This window comes from Drosophila busckii, chromosome 3R, assembly GCF_011750605.1.
Source record: "Drosophila busckii strain San Diego stock center, stock number 13000-0081.31 chromosome 3R, ASM1175060v1, whole genome shotgun sequence".
Lineage (NCBI taxonomy): Eukaryota > Metazoa > Arthropoda > Insecta > Diptera > Drosophilidae > Drosophila > Drosophila busckii.
This window is the reverse complement of record NC_046607.1, coordinates 19118532-19144052: the sequence shown is the minus strand read 5'-3', so window position 1 is coordinate 19144052 and position 25521 is coordinate 19118532. Positions and strand designations below refer to the sequence as shown.

General features: G+C 39.9%; 5 protein-coding genes across 12 annotated transcripts in view; all 5 read right to left on the bottom strand.

The window, feature by feature from the left end:
- Nucleotides 1-54: 54 nt before the first annotated feature.
- Nucleotides 55-3416, bottom strand: LOC108604146 (succinate--CoA ligase [ADP-forming] subunit beta, mitochondrial). 5 transcript variants are annotated; one of them, XM_017993457.1, is made up of 10 exons: nucleotides 3400-3416; nucleotides 3255-3345; nucleotides 2617-2720; nucleotides 2199-2351; nucleotides 1976-2138; nucleotides 1650-1917; nucleotides 1538-1540; nucleotides 1032-1456; nucleotides 800-969; nucleotides 55-162 (listed from the first exon to the last, which is right to left on the bottom strand). In XM_017993457.1, the coding sequence occupies exons 2-10, from the start codon at nucleotides 3321-3323 to the stop codon at nucleotides 126-128; spliced, it is 1392 nt and encodes a 463-aa protein (XP_017848946.1). In that variant the 5' UTR covers nucleotides 3324-3345; nucleotides 3400-3416; the 3' UTR covers nucleotides 55-125. The 5 variants fall into 5 exon arrangements, with proteins under 5 accessions (XP_017848946.1, XP_017848945.1, XP_017848947.1 ...); XM_017993456.2 differs by lacking the exon at nucleotides 3400-3416 and having other exon boundaries at nucleotides 3255-3378; XM_017993458.1 differs by lacking the exons at nucleotides 1538-1540; nucleotides 3400-3416 and having other exon boundaries at nucleotides 3255-3377.
- Nucleotides 3417-3882: 466 nt separating this feature from the next.
- LOC108602115 (organic cation transporter 1-like) lies at nucleotides 3883-6309 on the bottom strand. Of its 2 annotated transcripts, XM_017990141.1 has the most exons (5): nucleotides 6253-6297; nucleotides 5803-6141; nucleotides 5474-5732; nucleotides 4977-5397; nucleotides 3883-4909 (listed from the first exon to the last, which is right to left on the bottom strand). In XM_017990141.1, exons 2-5 carry the CDS (start codon nucleotides 6139-6141, stop codon nucleotides 4270-4272), a joined length of 1659 nt encoding a protein of 552 aa, XP_017845630.1. In that variant the 5' UTR covers nucleotides 6253-6297; the 3' UTR covers nucleotides 3883-4269. The 2 variants fall into 2 exon arrangements, with proteins under 2 accessions (XP_017845630.1, XP_017845629.1); XM_017990140.1 differs by having other exon boundaries at nucleotides 5803-6309.
- Nucleotides 6310-7459: 1150 nt separating this feature from the next.
- On the bottom strand, nucleotides 7460-9302 carry LOC108601407 (solute carrier family 22 member 21-like). Its single transcript, XM_017989306.1, has 4 exons — nucleotides 8973-9302; nucleotides 8657-8915; nucleotides 8193-8604; nucleotides 7460-8102 (listed from the first exon to the last, which is right to left on the bottom strand). The coding sequence occupies exons 1-4, from the start codon at nucleotides 9300-9302 to the stop codon at nucleotides 7460-7462; spliced, it is 1644 nt and encodes a 547-aa protein (XP_017844795.1).
- Nucleotides 9303-9742: 440 nt separating this feature from the next.
- Nucleotides 9743-11571, bottom strand: LOC108601406 (solute carrier family 22 member 6-like). The gene is made up of 4 exons (XM_017989305.1): nucleotides 11242-11571; nucleotides 10926-11184; nucleotides 10464-10869; nucleotides 9743-10403 (listed from the first exon to the last, which is right to left on the bottom strand). The coding sequence occupies exons 1-4, from the start codon at nucleotides 11569-11571 to the stop codon at nucleotides 9743-9745; spliced, it is 1656 nt and encodes a 551-aa protein (XP_017844794.1).
- A 710-nt stretch (nucleotides 11572-12281) lies between these two features.
- Nucleotides 12282-25521, bottom strand: part of LOC108603026 (probable GPI-anchored adhesin-like protein PGA55) — a 31582-nt gene continuing 18342 nt past the window's right edge. For 2 of the 3 annotated variants that reach the window (XM_017991436.1, XM_017991437.1), the window contains exons 2-6: nucleotides 18306-18832; nucleotides 17985-18249; nucleotides 17468-17928; nucleotides 15772-17407; nucleotides 12282-13541 (exon numbers count right to left, since the gene is read on the bottom strand). In XM_017991436.1, coding sequence (XP_017846925.1) covers nucleotides 13044-13541; nucleotides 15772-17407; nucleotides 17468-17928; nucleotides 17985-18249; nucleotides 18306-18832 — 3387 coding nt within the window. In that variant the 3' untranslated portion in view covers nucleotides 12282-13043. Of the gene's footprint in view, nucleotides 13542-13995; nucleotides 14385-15771; nucleotides 17408-17467; nucleotides 17929-17984; nucleotides 18250-18305; nucleotides 18833-25521 lie in introns of all 3 variants that reach the window. The other variant, XR_001915281.1, reaches the window with a different exon arrangement.

The following is a 25521-nucleotide window of genomic DNA, read 5'->3' as shown; positions in this document are numbered from 1 at the left end:
GCAGTTAAATGCTTAAAATATTTAAATGTTGAATTTAATAATCAGATAAACAAAATAGCAAAATATATCCGATATTCGGAAACTTTGGATTTTGGCTCTGTTTTAACTCTGTCTGCAATTTTCTTCTATTTCTTCTTACTGCATTCTTCGTCTTTCTTTCCCCTAAGAATATGATGATTAGTAGTTGTTTTTTGAATAAAAGAAAATTATCAATAAAATATAAAGCCTGTTGATTAATGTTTATCGAGTTTGTTTTTTAATTTAAAGCAACTACTTACAATTGCATAATACACGTCTCATACTACTTTACAAGCAGTTTTGCAATTTAAATAAATTAAAAATAAGTTTTGCAAAAATCAGTTACCGCTTTTGGTCTCAATAACAATTTGTAATTGTCGTGCAAATAACAATATAGTATGTATTTTTTCTTTTTCTTTACAATATTTCAAGTGTGCAAAAAACTTTTAGGGCTTAAGATTATTCGAAAAGTCGTTTTAGGCTTATTTAACTAGCAAGTGCTGTTCTTTTAAAATACACAACAAAGACAAGTTGAAGTTTTAACTTCAACTGCACAAAGGGCTAACAAATTTTTGCAAAAATTGTTCTTTTTGTTTTTTGATTCGATCGATCGAGCGAATATTGCTAACTACGAAGCAATGATAAGTTGAGTAGTTGTAGTAGTTTATGTAAATTGTAGCTAATATGTTGAGTGTATGTATGTTTTGTATTTTTTGTGGTTTCAACGTTTGTGAACTACGTGCGCTGTATGTGGTTGACTTAGCCGTTGGTTGTTATCTACTTCTGTGCATCAGGAATCTCGAAGTTGACATCCATCTTCATTTCGCGAGCCAGCTTGACAATTTGCGCCAAGTGCACTGACAAATCGGCAGCCTTGTCCAGATCATCACGTGCCAAGATTTTCAGGCCCGATGAGCGTATCAGCTCACGTGCCTCCTTTACTTTGGTACCCTGTAAAATAAACACATAATAAGTATAAGTTGCTTAGTTCTTATAACTTCTATAGAACTTACCTGCAAACGCACAACGATGGGCATGTTTAGGTTCAAATCCTTAGTGGCTGAAATGATGCCTTCGGCGATGACATCACAACGCATAATGCCACCAAAAATGTTGACCAATATGCACAGCACTTTTTTGTCCGATGTGATGATCTTAAACGCAGCCTTGACAGCCTCAGCTGTAGCGCCGCCGCCCACATCAAGGAAATTAGCGGGCTCACCACCATACAACTTAATAATATCCATCGTAGCCATGGCCAATCCAGCGCCATTCACCATGCAGCCAATGGTGCCGTCCAGCGCAATATAATTCAAATTGTATTTGGCAGCTTCTACTTCCTTGGGATCCTCCTGGGTCCAGTCACGCATGGCGAACAGCTCCTTCTGACGGAACTCGGCATTGTCATCAAAACGCAGCTTGGCATCCAGAGCAAAGACTACAGTGCATTGAAAATGTTAGACATAAGGTAAACAAAATAAGAAGTAAGTAGAGTTTATGTAGGCAATGAAATACTTACAGCCTTTTAATCAGAGAATGGTTATGAATTATGCGTTTGATTAAATGGACAAGGTTAGTTATAAAGGAAAAGTTTTAGTTTTAGTACAGACAGAAAAGGTTCGACAACTTACAGCCAGTCATAGCATCCTCAGCATAGGGATTGATTTCCACCAAGAGCGCATCCTTTTGCACAAACAATTTGTACAAATTCATCAGCATGGTCACATGCTCCTCGGCAGATTTGCCGCCCAGGCCAACTTTTTCAATGATTTTGCACGCCTGCTCTTTAGTGAGGCCACATGCAATGTCAATTGGCTCGTAAATAATGGCATCTGGGCTTTCCTTTGCCACTTCCTCAATGTCAACGCCACCTTCCTTGGAGGCAATCAACACAGGACCCTAAAATTAGAAAACATTTTTAATACAAATGCAAATTTTGTTTCGTTTCTTTGCTTACATTAAAGGCACGCTCCATCATGACGGCAAAGTAGAATTCACGGCGTGGAAACTTGCGCTCGGCCACCATCACCTTTTTGCAAATGCGACCGGCAGCGCCAGTTTGTTTGGTCACCAGCAGCTGGTCAATCATCTTGGAGGCATAGTCCTCAGCGGTCTTTGGACTGCAAATATTTATAAATATTAAACTAATTACGCATATACATTTTAGAATATATATTTACTCGTAGACAACGCGTACGCCACCCTTGAGACCATTCTTGAATGTGCCTTTGCCACGTCCACCGGCTAAAACCTGAGCCTTTAGCACCAGATTATCTGTATTCAGCTTTTGCGCAATATCATTCGCCTCCTTGCCATTCTTAGCAACAGCGAAGCTGAAAGTATAAAATGAATCATGTATTTGCTTAATTTTTATCAAAAATTTAGAATTCCCCAAGCGCTTATCACTAATTTTAAAGGTGTTTTTATGACGTCTTTAAATTAATTCAAAGTCAAAACAACACGCAGCCCTTATCTTGTTACATTAGTCTTATAAATATGTATATACTAATTGGTCTATGGACCGACTATCACTGACCTCTGTCACAAGCTTATCAGCGCTTATGATCAGCTGTTGCTTTAATAGAACTTTGGACTTACCGTGGTGTTGGGATGCCATTTTCATTTAACAGTGAATATGAAACATGTTCCTGCACGTTCAAATTTCTGACTTGCTGCAGTGCTAAAGGCGAATACCGCAGTACCTGAAAAATGCACAGCAAAAAATGTATTAATATTTGCTTTCAACAAGTCACGAGTGCAAATTAAAACAAACAACCTAAACAAGTTTAGTCATGACGCATATGTTACGTGCTTTCTTATAAGAATCTAGGGCACTGGTTTTTGTAAACAAAAGTTTGCTGATTGTATGCGGTTTAACAGCGACGTGTCGCCAAAAGTTAATCAAAACTAATTCTCATAGATTAAGCGTCTAATAAGTGGGGCTCGTCACTTTGTGAGCAACAGTTGTCGTTGGCTGCCATTGGCCATTGATAAAATCAATTCAATTTAGACAGAATTTGGCGTTCAAGGTTCCATTTAAATTCACACACATACACACATACAAGTTGCGTCACACGCATATGGTTGATCGCAGAGAACTGCCATCAGGTGGCCGTCAAGAGAGCACGAATGAAAGAGCGTTAATTCACCTTCATGTATTTTGTTGTTGGGCTTTGCAGCTTTTTTTTTGCAATTATGTAAAATGTTGAACGTATTTCATGCACTTGAAAACTTACCTTCGTTAAAGCCTGTGGCTTAATAGTTTCAATGAGCGGACCACCCGCACGTGCCAAGAATGAAGCCATTTTTGTCTAAAACGTTTGAAAACTAATACGAATTTTGTTGGCAGCCGACTTTTAGTCAAATAAATATGTTACTTACTTTTCGTCTACTAGGGCTGAAATATTTATAAATGAATGAGTACAAATGAGCTGCTCAGTGAAACAAGTTCCCGTGAACGATAAGTATCGATATGTACTCATGCATAGTCAGTAGAGCTGTTTATATTTTAAAAAAGTATTAGTAAATGTAAAAAATAATATTTCTAATTATTAGCTGGTGTTTTTATTTTTATTATACAAATAAGTAAATAGCTATTTCGAGTTTATACTCTTTACACACAGCAGTTGATGGGATTTATTTCTATTTCTTAAAGACTATAACATAACATTAGCAAATATGATGTTTTTTTTATCCATCCATATACATACATATTTACAAACACAATTAAAAAAAAAAATAGACCACTTGCAAATTAAATGATGCTTTAAGCATATGCATAAATAAAAGAGTGTTATCATAATTAAAACTAAGGAATACCTTATCAGTAAATATTTTAACAACTGAATTTATTAACATGCATATACATATATAACTTAACGATGTCTTGGTTTTATTAAGTTAGCTTTGAGTACAGCTATTATTATCATAATGAAGCGGTAATAGTGCGTTATTAGAGATAATTTTACGTAACTCTCATTGTTGTTTAGCTAATATTAAAATCTTAAATTCGTTAAATTTTTGTATTATTTATGACTTACGGAATTCACAGAATCTGTAATCGTAAAATACGGCACTCTTTTTGAATTCTGCGAGTATAGACATCTATTTGTAGTTTCAGGGTACAATGTAGTCTCGAGATAACACAGCGTTTTCCAACTTTCCTCTTTAATGAATTGGCGTCGTGACAGCTTAATTTTCTTAATTGATGAAAATTGTAGTGCGTATTTGTATTCGATTTAACTATCTTGTTTATTCAGGCATTAATTTCTGATGTGTTTCGGTATTCTTTTTATCGTCAGCCTCTTCGTGTGAGCGTCTCAGAAATCCAAAGATGCGATCCCCCTTGCCAAACTCTTCACCCTCCTCAATTGTCATTGGAAGCTTACGATTATTTGTCTCCGGCAAAAGGAGGCATATAAAAGCACTGCTGAAGAAAAGCAGGCAGAGTATTATCGAAGGCGCTGCTCGAATGTAGGTGCCCAAGTGCATAATGTAGGGTGACAGCAGGGAGGCGGCAGCGCCAGCTACGTGAGCTACAGCCAAGCCACGGGAGCGCATGCAGGTGGGCACCAGCTCTGTTGAAAACAGTAGCGTAGCACCAAAGACGATAGAAATACCCAAGCGGGAGAGCAGCATCAAAGAGACTAAGAGAAATACGCTTGGGTCCTTCCAGAGCGACAGAACAATGCCGCTGGTGGCCGTAAATAGTCCAGTGAGTAACATGGAGCTAATAGACGTCGCCTTGCGTCCAAAAGACCTTTGAATTTTCGCTTGAATAATACCAGAAACAGGCAGCGTCAGTGCACTTAGCGAGAATGAGATGAACGGCGATATGCCCAGACCTTCCACGCTGCGAGCCAACGTATTATAGCAGAGCGTTATTATAGTACTGTAAATACAAAGAATAAAAATATGTTAGTAAAGCTGAAGCTCGAAACTCATTGTTTACAGCTTACAAAATAGTTAGCATGTAGATCATGTTATTTCGCAAGTGTCGCGTTTTGAAAATATCCTTTATTGTGGCCTTTTTCCCATTTGCATTCTGTTCCTTATCCTGAGCATTTAACTGGCAATAGCTGCGAAAAGCATCAAAGTCATGTTCACTAACCGAGCGGCTGTTGAATTTGGCCACGCGCTTGAGACGCTTTACGGCTCCATTGATGTCATTGCGTGTGATAAGCCATTGAGCGCTCTCTTGGACCAGGAAATAGTAGGTCACTATCAGTACCAGCGGCAATGATGAGCAGACCAAAAATATTTTCCAGTGTCCCACATAGATCGCCAAGAGGGAAGACGTAATCATGCCAATACAATAGAATATGCCCATGGCAATGCTTAGGCCATAATTTCTCAAATCCGGAGACACATACTCGAGCACTAACAATAAGAGCAAAGAGAAATTTAATAGTTTAGCTAGCCTATCTATAAATAAACGTAGGCAGTGTATACTTACCCAGAATATACATGAGATACGTATCTGCATCCACCGCCAGGCCGGAGACAAAGCGTGCTAAAGAAAACGATGTAAGGTCATCGGCAAAGATGGTTGAGAAGTCTCCCAGAAAACCACAGAGATTGGCAAATATTAGGGCTAGTATGCGTCCAATACGATCGCCCAGTAACCCAAATGTCAGAGTGCCAAGCATCGAGCCCAGAAAGAAGAACGAGTGGCCCACGGGCGCCTTGTAGGCGGAATCACAGACCCAATTAAGCTGTTCAGAACATATGCTAGCGAGATAAGATAATGCGAATAGTTGCTATAAGCTCATTCGTTTAACGCACCTCGGTGTTCATGCTTTTAAAGCCGTAATCATAGTTATAAATCCAGCGATCGCAATGCTCCTCGCTGATAATGCTAGACTTGCCATCTGGATCGACTAAGGCTAGGCGTGTGCACGATGGATTCTCGAACTGATTGTAGATGGCCCTGACGTCTGCAATGCTTTTGTTTTCCAGCTCATCATGGTAGCACCAGTGATCGGGCACAAAGCTGATCATATTCTGAGAGAAGTTATGCATGGACGTGACAAACATCAAATAACTGTAGAGCGCCAGTAGCACATATTGATAGCGCTCTCCATTGCCGCACTTGTTAAGAATTTCATCGAAATCCATGATCATCTGTTGAATGTTAATTGATTTACTATGTTTACAATTTACTGCGCGCTTTGTTGTTGTGGCTTATGTTTCTGTTTTCGCTGCTTGAAATACCACATTGAGATTCAAACGCACACAAAGTCTACAAGTGGTTGTATGTATGAGTCTGGGACTGGGACTGGACTACAACTGTGCGTGGCGCGGCTCTATGTCAGTTGTTGTTTGGGGCAAATAGAGAGCCGATCGACTACTCTCCGCTAGTGCCACGCGTGTACTGACGACGGCCTCTCCACCGCTAATGCTGATCAGCTGATATTCGAGAGTCTCTTTCCACAATAGTTGGTAAATGCTTTGCTCTGCTCTGCTCTTTGCTAGAGCTATCAAGTGAGCTTATCACTCCAAGAGGTCGTTGTATTTTGCTTATAAAATGCGTGAGTGCCAAGTGCTTAACTTATAATATGTAAATCTAGGCAAATATTTAGAAAGAGTCCACGCGTATCAGTAAATATAATTCTAGCACTAACAAAAGTGCTGCAGACACATTCCATTTGCAGATTCTAATTCTTATCACAAACGATGATTATTATTTTCTATGTTAAGCGAAAGTTTTTGCAAGCTGATTAATGTTAAGCACTGTGGGCCATTTCTTTTATTTTTTACTAAAAACTCAAAGCCAGTATAATGCTCAGTACTATGCTTGAATGCCAATAAAAAAGAGATTCAAACAGTTTGAGTTTCAAACCGGATATGTTTGTTTATTAAACAAAAAACAAGCAAACATAAAAAGCCAGAAACGAAACGAGTTATTCTCTAAAAAAAATTGTACAACTAATTTTTGAATACACTTATTTGAGTGAATTCAAAGTTGACTCAATATCTTTGCAGCTTTAAGGGTTTAGAGCGCCATTATAATGGGCGTAGACAGACTTCAACCAAGGGGGGCGTCGCAATAAAAATAAGAATCATAAATTGCAAATTACAATTACAAAAATAAACCAACAATCAATAAGTGGATTGCTTATTGCCATAATTACGATACATGCATTTTGTTGTAATTCTTATCACAAACGATTTATATTATTCTTTGTGTAAGGCGAAAGTTGTAAACTGATGTGTATTATATACTGTGGGCTAGAAGTTGAATTTTTTTCTTAAAACTCAAAGCCAGTAGAGTAGATAGCTCTAGCTTTCTTTGCTCAGTTCTATTCAAACAGTTTGAATTTCAAACCGGATATATTTGTTTATTAAACAAAAAACAAGCAAAAAGATAAAACTAGAAACAAAACAAGTTATTTAGTAAATATTGTAAGTATTACACCATATTTTTGAAAAGATTATAGAGTTAGCTGCTAATTGTTTGGTCGGGCATAAGCTGTTTACGTGTCTCAGCACTGGGGCTCTTCTCATCATCGTCCTCGTCCTCGTCCTCCACAGGCTTGGCTCGTCGCAGGAAGTCAAACATACGTTCATGCTTGCCAAACTGCTCACCCTCTGCCAAAGTATTGGGCAGCTTGCGATTATGCGTCTCTGGGAGATGGAGGCATGTGTAGGCGCTGCTGAAAAAGAACAGGCACAATATAATCGAAGACACGGCGGGATTGTAGGTGCCCAAATGCATAATGTATGGTGATAGAATGGACACTGTGGAGCCAAATATAAAGCCTGTGCCCATAACACGCGATCGCACACAAGTGGGCGCCAGCTCTGAGGTGTACAATAGAGTGGCAATAAAACAGACGGACATGCCAAAACGCGAGAGCATCATCAATGAGACCAATAGGTAAACGCTGGGCTCCTTTGACAAACTCAATGTAATCCCACTGGCTGCCACCATTAGTCCGGTGAGCAGCATAGCCGAAGTCGATGTCGCTTTTCTTCCAAATTGCTTCTGAAGCTTCATCTGGACAAGCCCTGCCACAGGCAGTGGCAAAGCGCTAAGCGCGAAGGATATATATGGAGAGACACCAACCAACTGCACACTACGGCTTATGATATTTAAACACATCGTCATAATAGAGCTAAAAATGTAAATCATATTAAATAAATGCTGCTTGAAAATAGAGCACTTAGCTTACAATACCAGCAGCAAACGTATGATCGTGATGCGTAAATGGGGCGTTTTAAAAATGTCAGTGAACTTATTTTGATCCTCTGCTGTGTGTTTGGTGCTGCTTGTCTGGCAATAGCTGCGAAAAGCGTCAAAATATTTTTCTTTTACGACACGCTTGTTAAACTTTGCTATTGTTTTTAGACGCCTGATGGCTCCTTCAATGTCGTTGCGGGTGATAAGCCACTGAGCACTTTCCTGTATCAGCCAATTGAATGAAATGATCAACAGCAACGGCATTGAAGAGCAGATTAAATATAATTTCCAGTGTCCCACGGATATGGCTGTTATGCAAGCAATTATTACACCAAAAGCATAGGATGTGCTCCTAATGAGGTTCAGACCAGTAACACGCAAGTTTTGTGAGACGAACTCGTGAACTAAAATAAAAATAATGAGCAAGTTCTGCAATTGTGCTTTAGACATGCCTACCCAGAATATACATAAGATAGGTATCAGCATCCATGGCTAGGCCCGCTATAAAACGTGTTATGGAAAACGACGTTATATTGGTAGTAAAAACTGCTGCAAGGTCGCCAACGAAAGCACAAAGATTGGCACCTATTAGCGGCCATATGCGGCCAATACGATCGCCCAGCCAACCAAATATCAATGTGCCCAACACACATCCCAGAAAGTTGAATGAATGTCCCACAGGAGTCTTGTAGTTTGATTCGCAAACCCAGTTAAGCTATTTAAATATCAGTTATTGTCAAACTTTTGTTGTTTTAATGCTAATCCTACTCACTTCGGTGCTCATGCTTCTGAATCCATTGTCGTAGTTGTAGAACCAGCGATCGCAGCGCTTCTCACTAAGCGTCACATTGCCAGCTGCGTCAATGGAGTCTAGACGTGTGCACGATGGTTTCTCAAATTGACTATAAAGTGCCTTGAGCTGAGCAAAGCTTTGATTCACCAACTGCTCGTGGTAGCAATAATGCTCTGGCACAAAGTTTATTATGTTCTGGGAGAAATGGTGAAGAGGCGACATGGCAATCAATAGGCTGTAAAGACTGAGCAGGAAGTATTGATAGCGATGATTATTGCCGCATTTGGCCAGAACTCTATCAAAGTCCATTTTAGGCACTAAGCTATCCGAACGTCCAGCCGCAACGAGAATCAGGTGTATACTAGACTTAGCTTTATTTAGAATATTAAATACCGCTTTATGCCAAAATCAAGTTCTTAGACTATTTTGAATATACAAAACAAAAAGAAGCCGTCTTGGCAGCTTTAAGGTCAAAAAAGTTGCACTTTTCTTGTTTTTTTTTTGAATTGTTTTAGTTATTAAGAATGTCAAATAAGAGTGTCGCCGTTTTGTCTAGTTTGCATTAACAGTATTGTGTGAATTTAATTATTATTAACTATAACTTTGCTGACCTCGCTGCTTGCATTATAAGCATAATGATAACAATATAATATTTATATAGATTATGTATATGTTTGCTGGCTTAAATTAAATATATATAATTAGAAAACTGCACATAAAGTATAAAATATTTATTAAAGCATTACAGACTAACTGTTAACTATTTGCTCGGGCATAAGGTGTTCACGTGTCTCAGCGCTGGGGATCTCCTCGTCCTCGTCCACAGGTTTGGCACGTCGCAGGAAGTCAAACATACGTTCATGCTTGCCAAACTGCTCACCCTCCGCCAAAGTATTGGGCAGCTTCCGATTATGCGTCTCTGGCAGATGGAGGCATGTGTAGGCGCTGCTAAAAAAGAACAGGCACAATATAATCGAAGGCGCGGCGGGATTGTAGGTACGCAAGTGCAAAATGTAAGGGACTAGTATTGACACTATGGAGCCAGATATATAGCCAGCGCCCAAGATACGCGAACGCACACAGGTGGGCACCAGCTCTGAAGTGTAAAGTAGAGTAGCGCCAAAGCAGACGGAAATGCCGAAACGCGAGAGCATCATCAATGCTACCAATAGGTAAACGCTGGGCTCCTTTGACAAACTCAATGTAATGCCACTGGCTGCCACCATTAGTCCAGTGAGCAGCATAGCCGAGGTCGATGTCGTTTTACGTCCAAAATTCTTCTGGAGCTTCATCTGAACAAGTCCTGCCACAGGCAACACGGAAGCGCTAAGCGCAAAGGATATATATGGGGAGATCCCAACCACCTGCACACTACGGCTTAGGATATGGCGACAGAACAGCATTATAGTGCTAAAAATATAAATCACATAAAATTAATGCTGCTTCGAAACCGAGAACTTCTTAGCTTACAATATCAGCAGCAAACGCAAGACCGTGTTGCGTAAATGGGGCGTTTTAAAAATATCGGTGAACTTATTTTGATGCTCCTCTGCGTGTTTAGCGGCTCTTGTCTGACAATAACTACGAAAATCCTCAAAATGCTCTTCCTTGACGGCACGCTTGTTAAACTTTGCTATTTTTCTTAGGCGCTTGATGGCTCCTTCAATGTCATTGCGTGTTATAAGCCACTGAGCGCTCTCTTGTATAAGCCAATTGTATGAAATGATCAATAGCTTCGGCATGGAAGCACAGATCAAGTATAATTTCCAGTTTCCCACGGATATAGCTGTGAGAGAAGTGATTATCATGCCGAAAGCATAGGACGTGTTCCTGATGAGATTTAGACTGGTAATACGCAAGTCCAAGGAGACGTACTCTAGAACTAGAAAAATAATGAGCAAAGTGCTACAATTTGGCTATAGACATGCGTACCCAGTATATACATTAGGCAGGTATCACCATCCATGGCTAGGCCTGCTATAAAACGTGTTATGGAAAACGACGTTATATTGGTAGTAAAAACTGCTGCAAGGTCGCCAACGAAAGCGCAAAGATTGGCACCTATTAGCGGCCATATGCGGCCAATACGATCGCCCAGCCAACCAAATATCAATGTGCCAAACACAGAGCCCAGAAAGTTGAATGAATGTCCCATGGGAGTTTTGTAGTTCGATTCACAGACCCAGTTAAGCTATTTAAATACCAGTTAATGTCAAACTATTGTTGTTTTAATGCTAATCCTACTCACTTCGGCGCTCATGCTTCTGAATCCATTGTCGTAGTTGTAGAACCAGCGATCGCAGCGCTCCGCACTAAGCGTCACATTACCAGCTGCGTCAATGGAGTCTAGACGTGTACACGATGGTTTCTCAAATTGACTATAAAGTGCCTTGAGCTGAGCAAAGCTTTGATTCACCAGCTGCTCGTGGTAGCAATAATGCTCTGGCACAAAGTTTATTATGTTCTGGGAGAAATGGTGATATGGCGATATCCCGATCAATAGGCTGTAAAGACTGAGCAGCAAGTATTGATAGCGATGATTATTGCCGCATTTGGCCAGAGCTCTATCAAAGTCCATAGTTGGCAATAAACTGTCTGAACGTCCAGCCGCAACGAGAATCACTTGTATACTAGAGCGTATTATGAAAATGAAGTTCCGCTTTATGTAAAAATCAAGTTTTTGGACTGTTTTGAATGCATATTAAATATACTGAAACAAGTGGACGTATTAAAGTTGGGAGCAACCAATTTTTATATATGTATTTAGGCAGACTAGGGCATCGGAGCAAACAGACGCTTGTACTCAGACACATAACAGTAAACGCGCAACTCGTTTTGGCGAAATGTGAATTATTCCTAAGTTATATATCCGGTATCGGTTAAAAACATGAAAAAGCTTATATATTTAAACTTTTTGTTGATTTTGTATGGGCTTAGGGCGAATTGCTTAGAAAATTGGAGAGCTTACATACATCATTGCAGAACTTCATAATACCCTTTTCCATTTATTATAAAAAAGGGAAAATAATAATAAGTCAAGTACTCAAGTACAAACGGTCATGGCTATATCGACTCAGCTTGGCTGCTGATCGAGAATATGCTATATAGTACTTTATGGGGCTCTGCAATGCCTCCTTTTACTTTGTTACATACATTACCTACCATGTTACAAAACATTGTCAAAGAATTCTTTATATAACCTTTTCATTTATTATAAAAAAGGGGAAATAATAATAAGTCAAGTACTCTTGGCAGCTTTAAGAAAAACATGATTTGGTTTTTGCTTTAGTAGTTTTTTATATTTTTTGATTTTTTTTAATAATTATGCATGTTCAATTAAATTACAGTTGCTATTTAAATGGATATACATATGCGTATGCATGTGTTGCCGTTTTGAATATTTTGCATTAACAGTATTGTGTATTAAATGTGAATTTAATTATTATTATTTAACTTTGCTGAACTCGCTGCTTGCATTATGAATGTAGTAAACACATTTTGATAACAATAAAAGTTCTATATATATCGGCAAATGTTTATATAGTTTATGTTTGCTGGCTTAAATTATGTATATATAATTAGAAAACTGTACATAGATGTTGTTAACCAAAGTTTATAGAAACTAATCTAACTACATATTGTAAACCTAAGCTGCTGCTTAATTGTTGCAAAGTATTTAACTTAATACGAGAGTCTTACAAATGTTGCACACAATCAGTTAAAGATAAAATACAAATTAGCCTAATAGCTATCGATTACATAAATAAGCGAAAAGAACAAAGTTTTACACATAGAGGCAACAGTACAGTACTCAAAATCTAACATACATATACACGTTGATTGATATACAAAATATATATAAATTTAATTGTGGCCAATAAGTTGAATGCGTTGTGATTGCAGTCAGCTAAAGTCTAATTAAAAACTGTTATCAAAAATCTGCCGCTGGCTCTTTATCGTTTATATAAACCTCAACCCACAATTATAATAATAAAGCTACTACAAGGGTGTACAAGTGTGTGTGTGTGTGTGTGTGCAAATGCAAGTGCTTTAACCCTCAATGCTGTCATAGAAAACTTCTTCGTCTTGGTCTACGTCTTGGTATGTGGCTGGCTGTGATGCGTCGGCGTCGGCGTCGACATCATAGGAGATCAGCGACTGCAGACTGTAGTCGGGCAGCTTGTGCTGCACATGATGCACTTGAAATGGGGCAGCATCATTTGGTGGCGGCGTGCCAAACCAAATGTTGCATTCATTCTCTTCGTCAAGGCTGTGCAGGGGCAGCGCCTCAACGGAGTCACTGTAGCCGTAGTCAAAAGTCACCAGCAGATTGTCGCCGCCACAGTCTACAGCATCGGACGTTATATATTGCGTATAATAGGAATCATAGGCAGTCTCCGCGGATACATCGGCTTCACTTAAAAGCTCCTGCGCATATCCTTGCTTATTGTTGTTGTTGTAGTTGTAGTTGCTGCTGCTCGTTTGCCACAATTGCCAATGGTTTCTATTGCAACGGAAATTTGACGGATACGCAATCTTTGTCAAATTCTGTGTTGCAGAGAAAATAAAAGTGTATTAGAATTTTAGTTTGTTTTCTCAGCGCTGGAGCACAAAACATAGAAACAAGGCAGCAGGATTAAACAAACAAGTTAACAAGAGTATATAAAATTGTTAAAAAGAAACGCAAACAGATAAAAGTGTTAGCACAGTTCAAGTTAGCACAGTATAAAATATTATTAATTAACAATAGAGAAGTCTACAGTTTTTTTTTTATTGTAATGGGGGAAGAGTTGTTTACTGTATAATCAGCTGGTAACTGTAAAGGTTTGAGCTTGGTTGGTTGGGTGAACAAACTACAGGTACAACAATAACTAAAATAAAATTAAAGGTTTGTTTGTGGTAACGGTAACAGTGTTGGTAAGCGAAACAAATTAAAAGCTGTGTGTGCAGTTTTTTTTCGGGTGGAATTACTTAGCCTAGACAAAATGAAGAATCAACTTACGCGTGAAACAAACTGCGGCAAAGTGTCTTAGTTCTTTGTCTTTGCTTTTGAACAAAAAAACAAAGTAGACAAGCGAATCTACAACAGAAGACTCTCTTCATACGAGCAGAGCTTTGAACATTTAAATGAAGCTGCGCTGATCTGTCTCTCTCTCTGCTGTCGGTCTCTCCTGTTAACTGCTGTCCAATACCAAAAACTTCCGTTTGCTTGTCGTTTCGTTTGGGTTTCTTTGTTAGCATTAGCATGCACCACCGCCACAACAATAATTTGTATCATTGTATCAATCATTCAATCACCACCATAGTCCACAGTAAATAAATAATAGCAGCCGCATAGTCTCTTGGAATTCTTACATGTCGTTAGGAGTGGGAGTTTAGTTACAGCTTAGACTGTTTGGTTGTTGGGTGTATTATAACATGGTTTGTTTTATTTTTTTATTGTTTAGAATATTTTTGGTACGGGCAGTTTGTTGCATATACAGGGAAAGAATAATACGTGTGAGTTTATGACAACAGACAACAGGTAAATATATATAAACATATATATATATTTTTTTTTTTGTATGGTTGGTGGGGTATACATAGCGTAAGAAAGAAACACACAGAAAGAAAAAAAGTAAAAGTGAAAAAGAAATTACAGCATTAGATACAAATATATATAATTATATATGTTGTTGTGTATGGGAATGAGGCTGCGAGATGAGATATATATAATAATATAGTTGTTGATGAGTTCGGCAAGCATTGCTTTCAACTTAAGCATAGTTTTGTACCCGATAAATTAAAGTGACGTTTGTTGTTTAAACTTTTTCTCTTTATGTATTATAGTGTAGTATGTATATGAATAATGCATATGTGGTAATTGTTTGTTGCAGACCATGAACATAAATAATAATTAACATTAAAAATTAAGCCAAAATCGATACATAAACTTATATAAATATAACTACAATTTTTGCAAGAATCTACACGCAAACTAATAATTTCCATACAAGAGTTTTTCCAACTTTCTTTTTCCACTCACAATCGAAAGCTGCCTGCTACAGAGCAGCAGCAATATAAACATAACTTTGACAAAAAATATATATATATATGTATATATATGAGTATGTTAATTATAACGATGTATAATGAGAAACGATTTACATGATTGTGTGTACTTATATATAAGCATTGTATTATGTACAACAACAAAAACGATGAAGTTTTTAAATATATTACTAGAGGCATTCAATATAGCGAAAATATTGCTTGATTGTTATACGTGCAATTGTTATTGTTCATAGCAACCTTTTGCATAGGTCAATGACCGAAAGAAGCAGCCAAAAGCCAAAAGCGTACGCGGCTGGCCAATTGAAATTTCTAATGTTACAATCGAGAGTTGAGTTTGAGTTTGAGTTTTCAGTTAGTTTTGTATACTGCTTCGTGTATATGTATGTAAGTACTTTTGTATGTGTGTATTGTATATAAGGCATGTGTGTATATTGTAGAGCTGCATGTTATAGAACTTAAGGCATATACTATATAATATATAAACTGAACTATATGTAGTTATACTAACACTGACAGTAACTGTTTTTTCTTCTTCAACTATTGCTGTTGTTGTTGTTGTTTATGATATAAACAAAAGGCGCATTAAAACAGTAATCGGTTATCGATAGTTATTTATAGTTGTATATAAATATGTATGTGCCGTTATTATTATCAGTAGTATCGTAACTAAATTAATTACTATTCATTTGAACCAACCCAAAAATGTTGACTTTAAAGTGCGTACCTTGCCACTATCACTGTCGCCATAGCTCGACGTGGGCGTGGCCGTTGGATCATTACTCTGCCCATACCGCTGCTGGCGATCGCCGGCGCTGGATGCGCTGCTAAAGCGTCGCGCCACAGCGCCGCTGCCAGCGCCGCGCCTATGATACGACGTCGATGACGAGGAGCCGGCAGAGGCGCCACTGCTAAGCTGCAAATCTTTGCGCAGCGTTGTGCTCAGCTGGGCGGCAATGGAACTGCTGCTGATCTGCTGCTGCTGCTGATCTTGCGAGCGTGACAGCGAGTCCAGATGCCGCACACGCGAGCTGAGCGTCTCGCGCTTCAGCTTGGGCAATGGCGAGTTCTGGAGCACGCGCGGGGACGGAGTAGTTGTAGTCGTATGGCTGCTGCTGCGGTTCGATGAGTACGGCGTGGTGGCCAGCGGTATGGATGAGCTTGTGGAGCTGCGACTGGTGTTGGTGCTCAACGATTGTATTGAGTTGGAGTCGGCATGCTTTAGTCTCTGACTCAGATTGCCAGTACTGCGACTAAGCGAGGACTTGTTGCTGCTGCCATACGACACATTGCTGGAGTTGTCCACGGATGAAGGTGAACGTCCAGCTGCAGTGCGACCAGTGGGCGGCTTGCCTGCAAAATAAGCGGCCGCTTTGCTGCCCGGCAATGGAATTTTGCTTGGTTTGCCGGCGCTGCTAAACTTGCGAAATGCATGACCACGTGGCGGCGGCGTTACGAGCTGATCAAAGCTGCTGACACCGCCCACGCTGGAGCTCATCACACGTGCAGCAATGTTGCTGGCATTCTTATTGTTGGGCATGGGCATGGGCGTGGGCGTGCTGCTGCCCAGCGGCGTGCTGCTGGCAGCTACATTGACAATTGTTTTATTTTGCGGCTCATGCTCATGCGCGGACTCGGTGCTGCTGCTGTGCTGCTGCAGCTCCTCCATGGCCAGCGGCACCATTGCCTTCATGCTGGGCGTGCTTATTTGGTTGCTGCGTGGCGCACTTGTTGAATCCACCGAATCCGGCACGCCACGTCGACTAAGCATTAACGTAGTGGAAGCCGTGGAGCGATTCGTTTCGTAGTCATGCTGCGATGATGAGTTTAGATATGAATTGGTGGCGCTGCTGGCATGCAGACGCGACTCCAGCACACGCAGCTGCGCCTTGGTGCCCTCCAGCTCAATGTTCTTCTCCTCCAGCTGAAAGCGCAGCTCCTCCGTATCCTCCACAGACTTATCCAAGCGTCTGCTGAGCTGCGCCTTCGACTTGCTCGACGAGTCCAGCTTCTGGGCAAGCACCTGATTCTGCACAGTGAGCGTAAGCAAGTGACGCTGCAGCTCCAGCACATTCGTCTCCAGCAATATGGCCGTAAAGCGCTTGGAGTCAGTTACTCGGCACTTGGCGCTGCGTGCACCCGGCGTGCTTACAATGCCGTCAAGGCGGCCAAGCGTCGCCGCCGGCTGCTGCTGCTGCTGCTGCTGTCGCGTATCACTACCAGAGCTTTGATGGAATGCATCCGCTGGCGTTGGCTGCTCGCACACAACAACTGGCTGGAATGTGTTGGTCGTGAGGCTGCGCACCGTCGTGGCTGAGGATAGAAAGTTGCGTTGACTGGATTGCTCCGACTGGCTGCTGGCGCTGCAAATTTAAAGAGTTTAGTGCGCACACTTATGGCAGTCAGTGTGTGTTTGGTCTTACCTAAATGAACTTTTGCTTGGCTGCAGCTGCATTTGCTGCACACGCGCGCTTAGCTCCAGCTTTTGGGCCATGGCCAGCTTTAGCTGCTCCTCGAGATCTTTTTTGACGCCGATCAGCTGCTCCACCTGATCGTTCATCTTGGCCGCCTTAATGCGACCCGTTAGCGTCTCGGCCTCCATTTCCGCCAGCTTGTCCAGCAAACGGTCGCGCTCCTTTCGCAGCTGCTGTAGATCCTCACGATTCAGTCTGTCCACCTGCGCACGAAACTGCTCCGACGTCATGCCCTGCAGCTTTTGTTGCTGGCTGCTCTTCGCGTCTTCGCTGCTCTGTTGCCGCTCGTATGACTGCAGCTGTTCCACCTCCTCGCGTAAGCGATTTGACTTGCGGTGTATGACATCGAGCAGGTTGAGCAACTCATCATCCGACTCGGCACAGCTCAAGCGATTCGATGCAATGGCCGCCTGCGAAATCAAAAAGCATTAATAATTGATACTGGTTGCATATATTGGGCACTCACTGTCATAGCACCGTTTGTGGAGGATGCACTGTGTCCTTCTTTGGAGGAACTGGTCTCCGTTGAGAAGCCGGAGTCCTGCACAACGCTGCCGTTGTTGTTCTCTCCGCTCTTTGGCTCTTTCTTGCCGCTATGCGAGTTGCTGCGACTGCGTGTCAGCGACGTTGACGCCGGCTCCGCTGCTGCTCCAGCCGCAACAGCCGACGTCGTGGACGGTTCTTTGTGCGTTGATTTACGCTTAATGCGTATACCAGGCTCCCATTCGCGTCTGCACAATGAACAATAAATAAATCAATGACTTAAACAATTTGCTCGAATGCTTACCTGGCTGCTAAAGAGGAGCTGCCGCCCGCTCCAACCGAATGACTGCCCACCGAATGGCCGCCCACGGAGTTGGGTGTCGATGGTGTTGCTGATATGGAGGCCATTTTATGCTTGAGATCGGGAAACGTTTCAATGACCAGATCTCGAAACTCCAGCAGTGCGCCCACCTCATGCTGCAGCTCCTGCAGCGACTTGGTCTGCTCGCTGTGTATGGGATGTGGCGCATGACTGCCGTAGCTATTGCTATAGCCCGCATGGTGGCTCAAATGATGATGATGATGCAAATGATGCGGATATGTGGCACCAACCACAACCGTTGCCGCCGGCGTGGCAGCACCAACTGCGCCACTCGTTGCCATCAAATGCGTATGATGCACTGCAGCGCTCATTGGCAGGCACTCCATGGCACCGCTGGCCAGCTCTGTGACACGCGACTGGGCGCTTGAGTTGCTCTGGCGATGGTTGCTGAGGCAGCTGCCGTCGGTTTTGCAGTTGCCATGCGTTGCAAGTAAATCAAAGCCCTCATTCTGTAGAGTTAAAAAAAAAAATTAGTTTAGTTATAGATTTAAATTCAAATGTCAGTTATAGTTTAAATATTCATACCATATTCTAATTAAAAATGCAACTCTCACAAATTTATAAAATGCCCCAGTTATGTGCGTCTGTAGTAAAAAATGTGTACAAACAATAAAATGTCAAACAATTGACAATTGAAGAATATATATAAACTGATTGATTGAACTCTTACAGCTGCGGACTTGGGCAACTCTATCAAAACATACGATACATTAATCAATAAAATGCGCTAAAGTCGCATCGGGATTACAAACTAATCCGCACACCTGGGACATAAAACAATAACAAATTGTACGATATTGAATTGTTCGTATTTTGTGTGTTCATTATTGTAAAAATAAATTGCTGCAGCAGCTTAGCGCGATTAGTTTTGAATGACATACAAATTATGATTGATGAATGCGCCAGCGTCAGTCAGTTGAAGCATAAACGGGCCGCTGACCCGTGGAGAAAACTGTAACAATTTTAAACTGCAGCGCACAATAAACTAAAGAGCAAAGAGCACAAAAAGCAATTGCAACAGCAACAACAAACAAATCGTTGCAAGGCCTGACAAACATGTTGTCTTGGCTGAGAGACTGCAAGTTGTTTAGAATAGGCCGCAAAGTAAAAGTTTTTTTCTGCTACTTCTACAATTTATTTTTGCAAATGTCAACTGGCGCGGCTTTCACTAAAACGAGAATGTTTCTCTTTCTTTCTTTCTAGGCGCGCGCACTTTCACATGCAATGCACACGAGCCGCGACTATTGATCAAACATATGTACGCTAAATTGTAAGTAATAGTTGCAATACGAAATATACTATTTAGTAGCTAATAGCATGCTAGGCTGCTTGATTGATTGATTGACTGAAAGATTGGGCTGGCTGACTGCAAAGTTGGCCAGTTAATTAACAAAAAATAATTACATTGACTCATATGTTGGCCCAGATTATACAAGCGGCTATAATTTCCAGGTTATTGCATAATGTACAATGTACTTAATTTAAGATTTATATATGAACTGGATATACGACTGTCTGTCAGTGAAGCGTGGCAACAGCCCTGGGAAGCAACACCAAACAATTGAAACGAGCTGGTGTCAACTCAATGTCGAGACACACATTCAAATTGACGCTATTATTTATATATTTTTTTGTATAATTATTAAACAATTAGCTACTACAAAGTCTATGTATCCACATAAGAGGCGTCTCATCATCTTTGTCGTGGGCGCAACTGTCGCCTGTTTGTTTTTTTTTGCGTGGCAGCCACGCAATGTTGAATCTTCAACCCAATTGGGTTGATCAAGCAACAGCAACATCATTATTATCATTGCAACACACACTGCCGCTCAATTAAGCTGCCCACCAAGCTGTGCCGCAGCGCTTGCCACATGAGTCAGTAAGTTTAGTTAGATTTAAGTGCAGCTGCCACAGACAGCCAACGCATAGCCAGTTGCTACACAAGTGGGCAGTAGTCTAATATTAATATAGTTAATAAATAATGCAAATACGTAGGGCTTTAAAAATCAATAGTGTGAGTCGTTGCTGCTAAACTTTGCTTTTGGCATTGTAATTGTTTTATTTTGTTTTCTAATTTTCACTCGCTACACACTTTGGCATGTTTCGAGTGCCTGACACCAGCGACACGTACGCTAAATACTAATGCAATATATAGTTTGATCGATTTTTGCTGCGCTGTCTTGGCGTATACGTAATATAGCTAACTAAACTATGCACTATGCAAAATTTACATTTACACTGCACTAATCAAATGTTAAATGTATCTTTAGCTGGTTTAAAATGCGATACATTGCGTATACTTAATACAGCTAACTAAACTATGCACTATACAAAATTTCCATGCAGTAAACACTGCACTCTGTTTAAGTTCCACACTTTTATGCCTCGCAATCAAATGTTAAATGTATAGTTAAAAGCATAAGTTTGATACACTGCGTATACGTAATATAGCTTACTACTATGCACTATTTTATGCCCCAAATACTGCACTTTGGGCTAATTTACACAGCAATCAAATGTTAAATGTAACTTTAGTTGCATATTAAGGCATTTTAAGTGCCATACATAGCGTATACGTAATGTAATGCCCCCAAACACTGCACTTTGGGCTAATTTACACACTTTTATGCTAGCCAATCAAATATTAAATGTTTGTTTAAGTTTAGAATGTAGTTGTGGCTCATTCAAAGCTTTTTAAGCGCTTTAATTACTCATAACGAGTCGTTTTTGTTTTTAATCCAAGTTTTAAGTGTTTGCTGCTGCTTATTAATTGCCAATTGCCTATGACTTGTAGTCAATTGTGAAGAGTCATTGCATATTGTTGGCCATGTGTATTTTTTTATTTTCAATTCCAATTTCAATTTGAATGCAGTTGGCATGTTGGCGTTTGGGGCTTGGCCGGCCAGCCAATGCTGATGCAATAGTCGCAGTCGCAGCTGATGGGCGTGGCAACTGTTCGTTTTGGCTAGGATACATTAAAAAACAATTGCCAGTCCCCCAAGTTATGCTGCTGTCAATGCTGATTGCAATCTAAGCATCTGCGGCTTGGTCACGCCATTAGACTCAAGTGTGCATTATCTTTGTTCAAATTGTTTAGGGTTTTTAATTTTGATAAACATACACAACAAATACAAAAATAAGTGTTGCAACAACAAACTGATGTTGAAATATGCATCGCACTCAAGCGACTCAGGCAAGTGTTGTAATGAAATTAACAATTTTTCGACACTTTTCAACAAAAGCGCGCGCTGAAAAGGAAAAACAACAAAAACACAAAACACATGCAACATAAATTGTTCAGCTGCTGTGATAACTTTTGTAATTATCTCTGCAACTATTGTTGAGTTTATAATAATATCTTTTATTTAGTTTAGCTCAAAAGCTGTGAGTAAATTACAGCCTCAACGGAAGACATCAATCAAATGCAGCGGACTATGACATATCCTCACAATTTTGTCATTATATTTAAGTATATGTAACCCTTTTTGCTTACGTTGGTTAAGTCATAAAGTTTATCTTCAGCTGCTCAACTTTCGTTCTAAGTATTGCCGCTGATAAACTTTATATAGCTGGGGCTATGATTCATTTCTTTATTTAAAAAGTTAATACCGTTCGTTAGCTGACTCAGCAATCTTAGTATGTTGCATGTTCAGCAAAAATCTGCAGCAGCTGCAATTAGTCATAAATCAGTGCGCGTAGTTTACGCTTCACTTGGCTAGCCACAATTTTTATATTGTCCACTAAAGTAATGGCCCAAGTCGCCGCGTTACTAAATTATGTAATAAAAGCCACACAAGCCAACAAATTAATTAAGCACATAAATTATGCAGCAGTCAAAATTACATTGCAAGACAACAAAAATAATAACAAAAAAAAGAAATATAGTTTAACAACAACAGCGGCCACAAGTTATTAACAAGTTTGGCTGGCGAGCTGCTGGGCTGTTCGCTTTGCATTTCATTAATTAACTGTTTTATGCTTTTAATTACAGTCGTTTTTTTTTTCGGGCACTTTAATCTCGTTTCGTTGCGTTTAGTTAATTTGACTTTCGCTTGCGTTTCGTTAAACGTTTCGTTTATAAATTGCCAAGCATTAATTTACTACAGCGCACAGATGCATCAGTCAAACCAATATATAATATATAGTAAAGCTAAAGTTAACCCTTGGGCGCAAGCACTATTGTCACTTTATAGTGCTGCCAGCATTTGTTGTCGGGCTGTCTGTCTGTCTGTCTGTCTTGCGCTTTTAGCCAAAGGGGCTTGTCCATTTTTCCAGCGATTTCTAATCGATTTTCCGGCACTGCACAGCGCTGACTGCCAAGTTGTGAAAATGGCCGCCAGTTAGGCCGTCAACAAATGGTTTTTTAACATAAAAATAAAGCAGCGCAAGTTTTAACTGCTTTTAATATAACATAACAGCTTAAAAATAGAATTTTCCAAGCCCTAAACTAATCAAGCTGCTCATTATATATATACGCGCGCTTTTGTTGCAAATGACAAAATAATTGCGCCAACAATCTGCCAATGCATTCAACCAAAGCCAGAGCCAGCGAGCTCCGCTTTAAGCCTTGCCCAGCGTAGCGATCTATCTATTTGTTTAACATGTAATCGCAGTTAGTTTGCTTTGCTTTTTTTTCTACATCCGGTACGTTGCAGTTTGTTTTCACTTTCAGTACTATACTTGTGCTATGACAACAACAATTGGAAAATTATAGCGCAATTTTTGAAGCTCACGAAATTGGCGCAGCGCCTCTTTTAGTTGTATTAATCATAAACTGCTCTTAACTTTTATTAACAATAAACTTAAGTGCATTGCAAAATAAACTGCACTAATCAATTCACAATTAGCTGCGATTCAATTCATCAATTTTATATGCAAATTAATTGCCATTTAAATTAGTTAATTCGCAAATATTGCCAGCTTACATTAAATTTAATTCAGGGCCACTTAAAAACAATAAATTTTTGTGCAGCAGCTATATAAACAATACAAGTACAGCTGTTTCTATATATATAGCTGACGGCTTTGTTTAGTTGTTACGTTTATTGCCGCCGCCACCGCCGTCGCTGCAAAGACAAAACCTTAAGCAACTACGAAAACAAAAAAAAACTTTCACTTTATCAGTCTCGAGAGCACAACACAAAAATATAAAAAACAAACGTTAAAATATTTTTTTTTTTGTGTTATTTTGTTGAGCAAATAATGAGCTTAGAAAACTTTACAAGTCACAGCCAACGGGCAACAGCAAAGAGCGACAGCTAAAGAAAATTTGTGGCTTAAAGAGAGAGAGAGAGACGCGACCTGAGGCGATTGGCATATCAGGCCAATTGACTGACCGGCGAATGGGCCAAAAAATCAAAAGCGCTGATAATCGTTGATGGTGTGAAATGGCAGACAGCTGGCACCCCCCACCCCCCAGCGACAATGCTTTGAATTATGAGCCATGACGTTTTTTATGTTTTTTTGGCTATTAAGCCACAGATTTCCATTGTCTGTGCATTGCCAATGAGTTTTATGCGAGAAACTCAAAATAAATGATTAAAGCTGCAGATTAAAGAGAACACAGCACTTGAGCCAAAAAGTAAAATGCAAACCAGTTAACGTTAAATCGTTGCTACCCAATTCAAGTTCGAACTGTTTCGTTGCTAATTTCGCAACTAATGCATACAAATTTCAATTTCGCTGTTTACAATTAGTTAAACAGGCAGTGCAGCAGTCTGGAGCTTGGGTGAAAGCAACTTGTAGAACAAGGTTAAGAGTTCAGCGCTGGTGCTACAAACAAGATCAATGAAGCTGCCATGATGACGATGATGACGACCCACATGGCGGTGGCAAACACGCCACCAAAACTTCTAAGACAAACAATTTATTTTATGCAAATCATAAATGTGAAAGTATATAAAACAATTCACTAATTAAACAAATGCCAAATTTAGAGCAACAGTTTTGCATAGTTAAGTTATATATAGCTAAAGTGTAATTGACATAAATATAAAGAAATTATTTAACAGTTGTTTGTCTTATTAAAAATTTAATGCTGCCCACATTTCATTCATTTTATATACAAACAATTGAAAAATTGAACAAAGCTCTAAAAAACTTTTAGCACTGACATTTGAGGCTAAGCATATATGGAATATAGCTGACAACAAATAATGACAACAATATAATTTAATTATGGGAAACGTTTTGTCATCAACGCTAGACTTGAACTTAAGAAACTTGTAATTGTTTCCGTTAATTAAAATACTAAAATATAACTAAATATACTTTGCATATGCTACACTTAAAAAAATTATAGCTATAGCTGCAACGTATTAATAACAACTTTTCACTTTTCGCAACGGAAAATGTCACTCAAAGTCAAAAGCAACTCAAAAGCATCGACCAAACAACTTTTGGCGTCAGCAGCGCTGCCAAAAAAACTTGAAATTTATGGCTAACAAGTACTAAAAGGATAAACATGAATAAAAAGCAGCAAAGCTGCCAAATTAAATGCCAGTAGGTTAAAGCAAATGCTTAAGGATACGCAAATAATGAAAGGTATGTCTGTTCGTGTGCGCTGACAAAAGCTGACATGTGTGAAAGCGAGGTGTTAATAACTCAACGTAGCAAAGTGAAAACGCCTTGACAGCGAATTGCTTGATAAGCTCAGCTCAGCTGCGTTCAGTCGACAGCTGTTATGAGAGCTGAGAGCTCAGAGCTGTAGACGACGGGCAACGCCTTAGCCATTGTATAGTCAAGGCCTTGGACTGGAAAGTCACATAAAATGCAGTCAGAGTAGCACAATTTAATAGCAATCTAACTAATAACAACTTTAATAACTCTAAACTGCGATTGCGACTGAGGCTGCATACAAATGTTGGTTTAAACAATGGAGCAACGCCTCCCCCTGCTCAATGGGGGGGAGGCGTGCTTAACTCAACGCCATTTATTCATTTTTGATTAACATTTTTCGAAAGGGAAGCCACAAGAACAAAGCTTAAATACGTAATTATTAAAAAATAAGCAACTTGAAAGGCGGCAATGAAAAAACAAAAACCACAAGCATAGAACTCGCAGCTAGTTGAAGTTTAATATTTTTTCCAATAATCTGATATTACGTGCTCTACGTTCGATTCGTTGACCTTTCGGCATG

What these genes read in the sequence shown, in the direction of transcription:
- LOC108604146 (XM_017993457.1), bottom strand. Translation starts at nt 3,323, where the DNA reads ATGGCTTCATTCTTGGCACGTGCGGGTGGTCCGCTCATTGAAACTATT. An exon ending in AGCCACAGGCTTTAACGAAG is followed by an intron (nt 2,721 to 3,254) that starts GTAAGTTTTCAA and finishes TGCATTTTTCAG; the next exon opens with GTACTGCGGTATTCGCCTTT. An exon ending in GGCGTACGCGTTGTCTACGA is followed by an intron (nt 2,139 to 2,198) that starts GTAAATATATAT and finishes AAATATTTGCAG; the next exon opens with TCCAAAGACCGCTGAGGACT.
- LOC108602115 (XM_017990140.1), bottom strand. Translation starts at nt 6,141, where the DNA reads ATGATCATGGATTTCGATGAAATTCTTAACAAGTGCGGCAATGGAGAG. An exon ending in TTAAAAGCATGAACACCGAG is followed by an intron (nt 5,733 to 5,802) that starts GTGCGTTAAACG and finishes TGTTCTGAACAG; the next exon opens with CTTAATTGGGTCTGTGATTC. An exon ending in GTATCTCATGTATATTCTGG is followed by an intron (nt 5,398 to 5,473) that starts GTAAGTATACAC and finishes TCTTATTGTTAG; the next exon opens with TGCTCGAGTATGTGTCTCCG.
- LOC108601407 (XM_017989306.1), bottom strand. Translation starts at nt 9,302, where the DNA reads ATGGACTTTGATAGAGTTCTGGCCAAATGCGGCAATAATCATCGCTAT. An exon ending in TCAGAAGCATGAGCACCGAA is followed by an intron (nt 8,916 to 8,972) that starts GTGAGTAGGATT and finishes ATATTTAAATAG; the next exon opens with CTTAACTGGGTTTGCGAATC. An exon ending in CTATCTTATGTATATTCTGG is followed by an intron (nt 8,605 to 8,656) that starts GTAGGCATGTCT and finishes TTTTTATTTTAG; the next exon opens with TTCACGAGTTCGTCTCACAA.
- LOC108601406 (XM_017989305.1), bottom strand. Translation starts at nt 11,571, where the DNA reads ATGGACTTTGATAGAGCTCTGGCCAAATGCGGCAATAATCATCGCTAT. An exon ending in TCAGAAGCATGAGCGCCGAA is followed by an intron (nt 11,185 to 11,241) that starts GTGAGTAGGATT and finishes GTATTTAAATAG; the next exon opens with CTTAACTGGGTCTGTGAATC. An exon ending in TTGCGTTTGCTGCTGATATT is followed by an intron (nt 10,404 to 10,463) that starts GTAAGCTAAGAA and finishes TTATATTTTTAG; the next exon opens with CACTATAATGCTGTTCTGTC.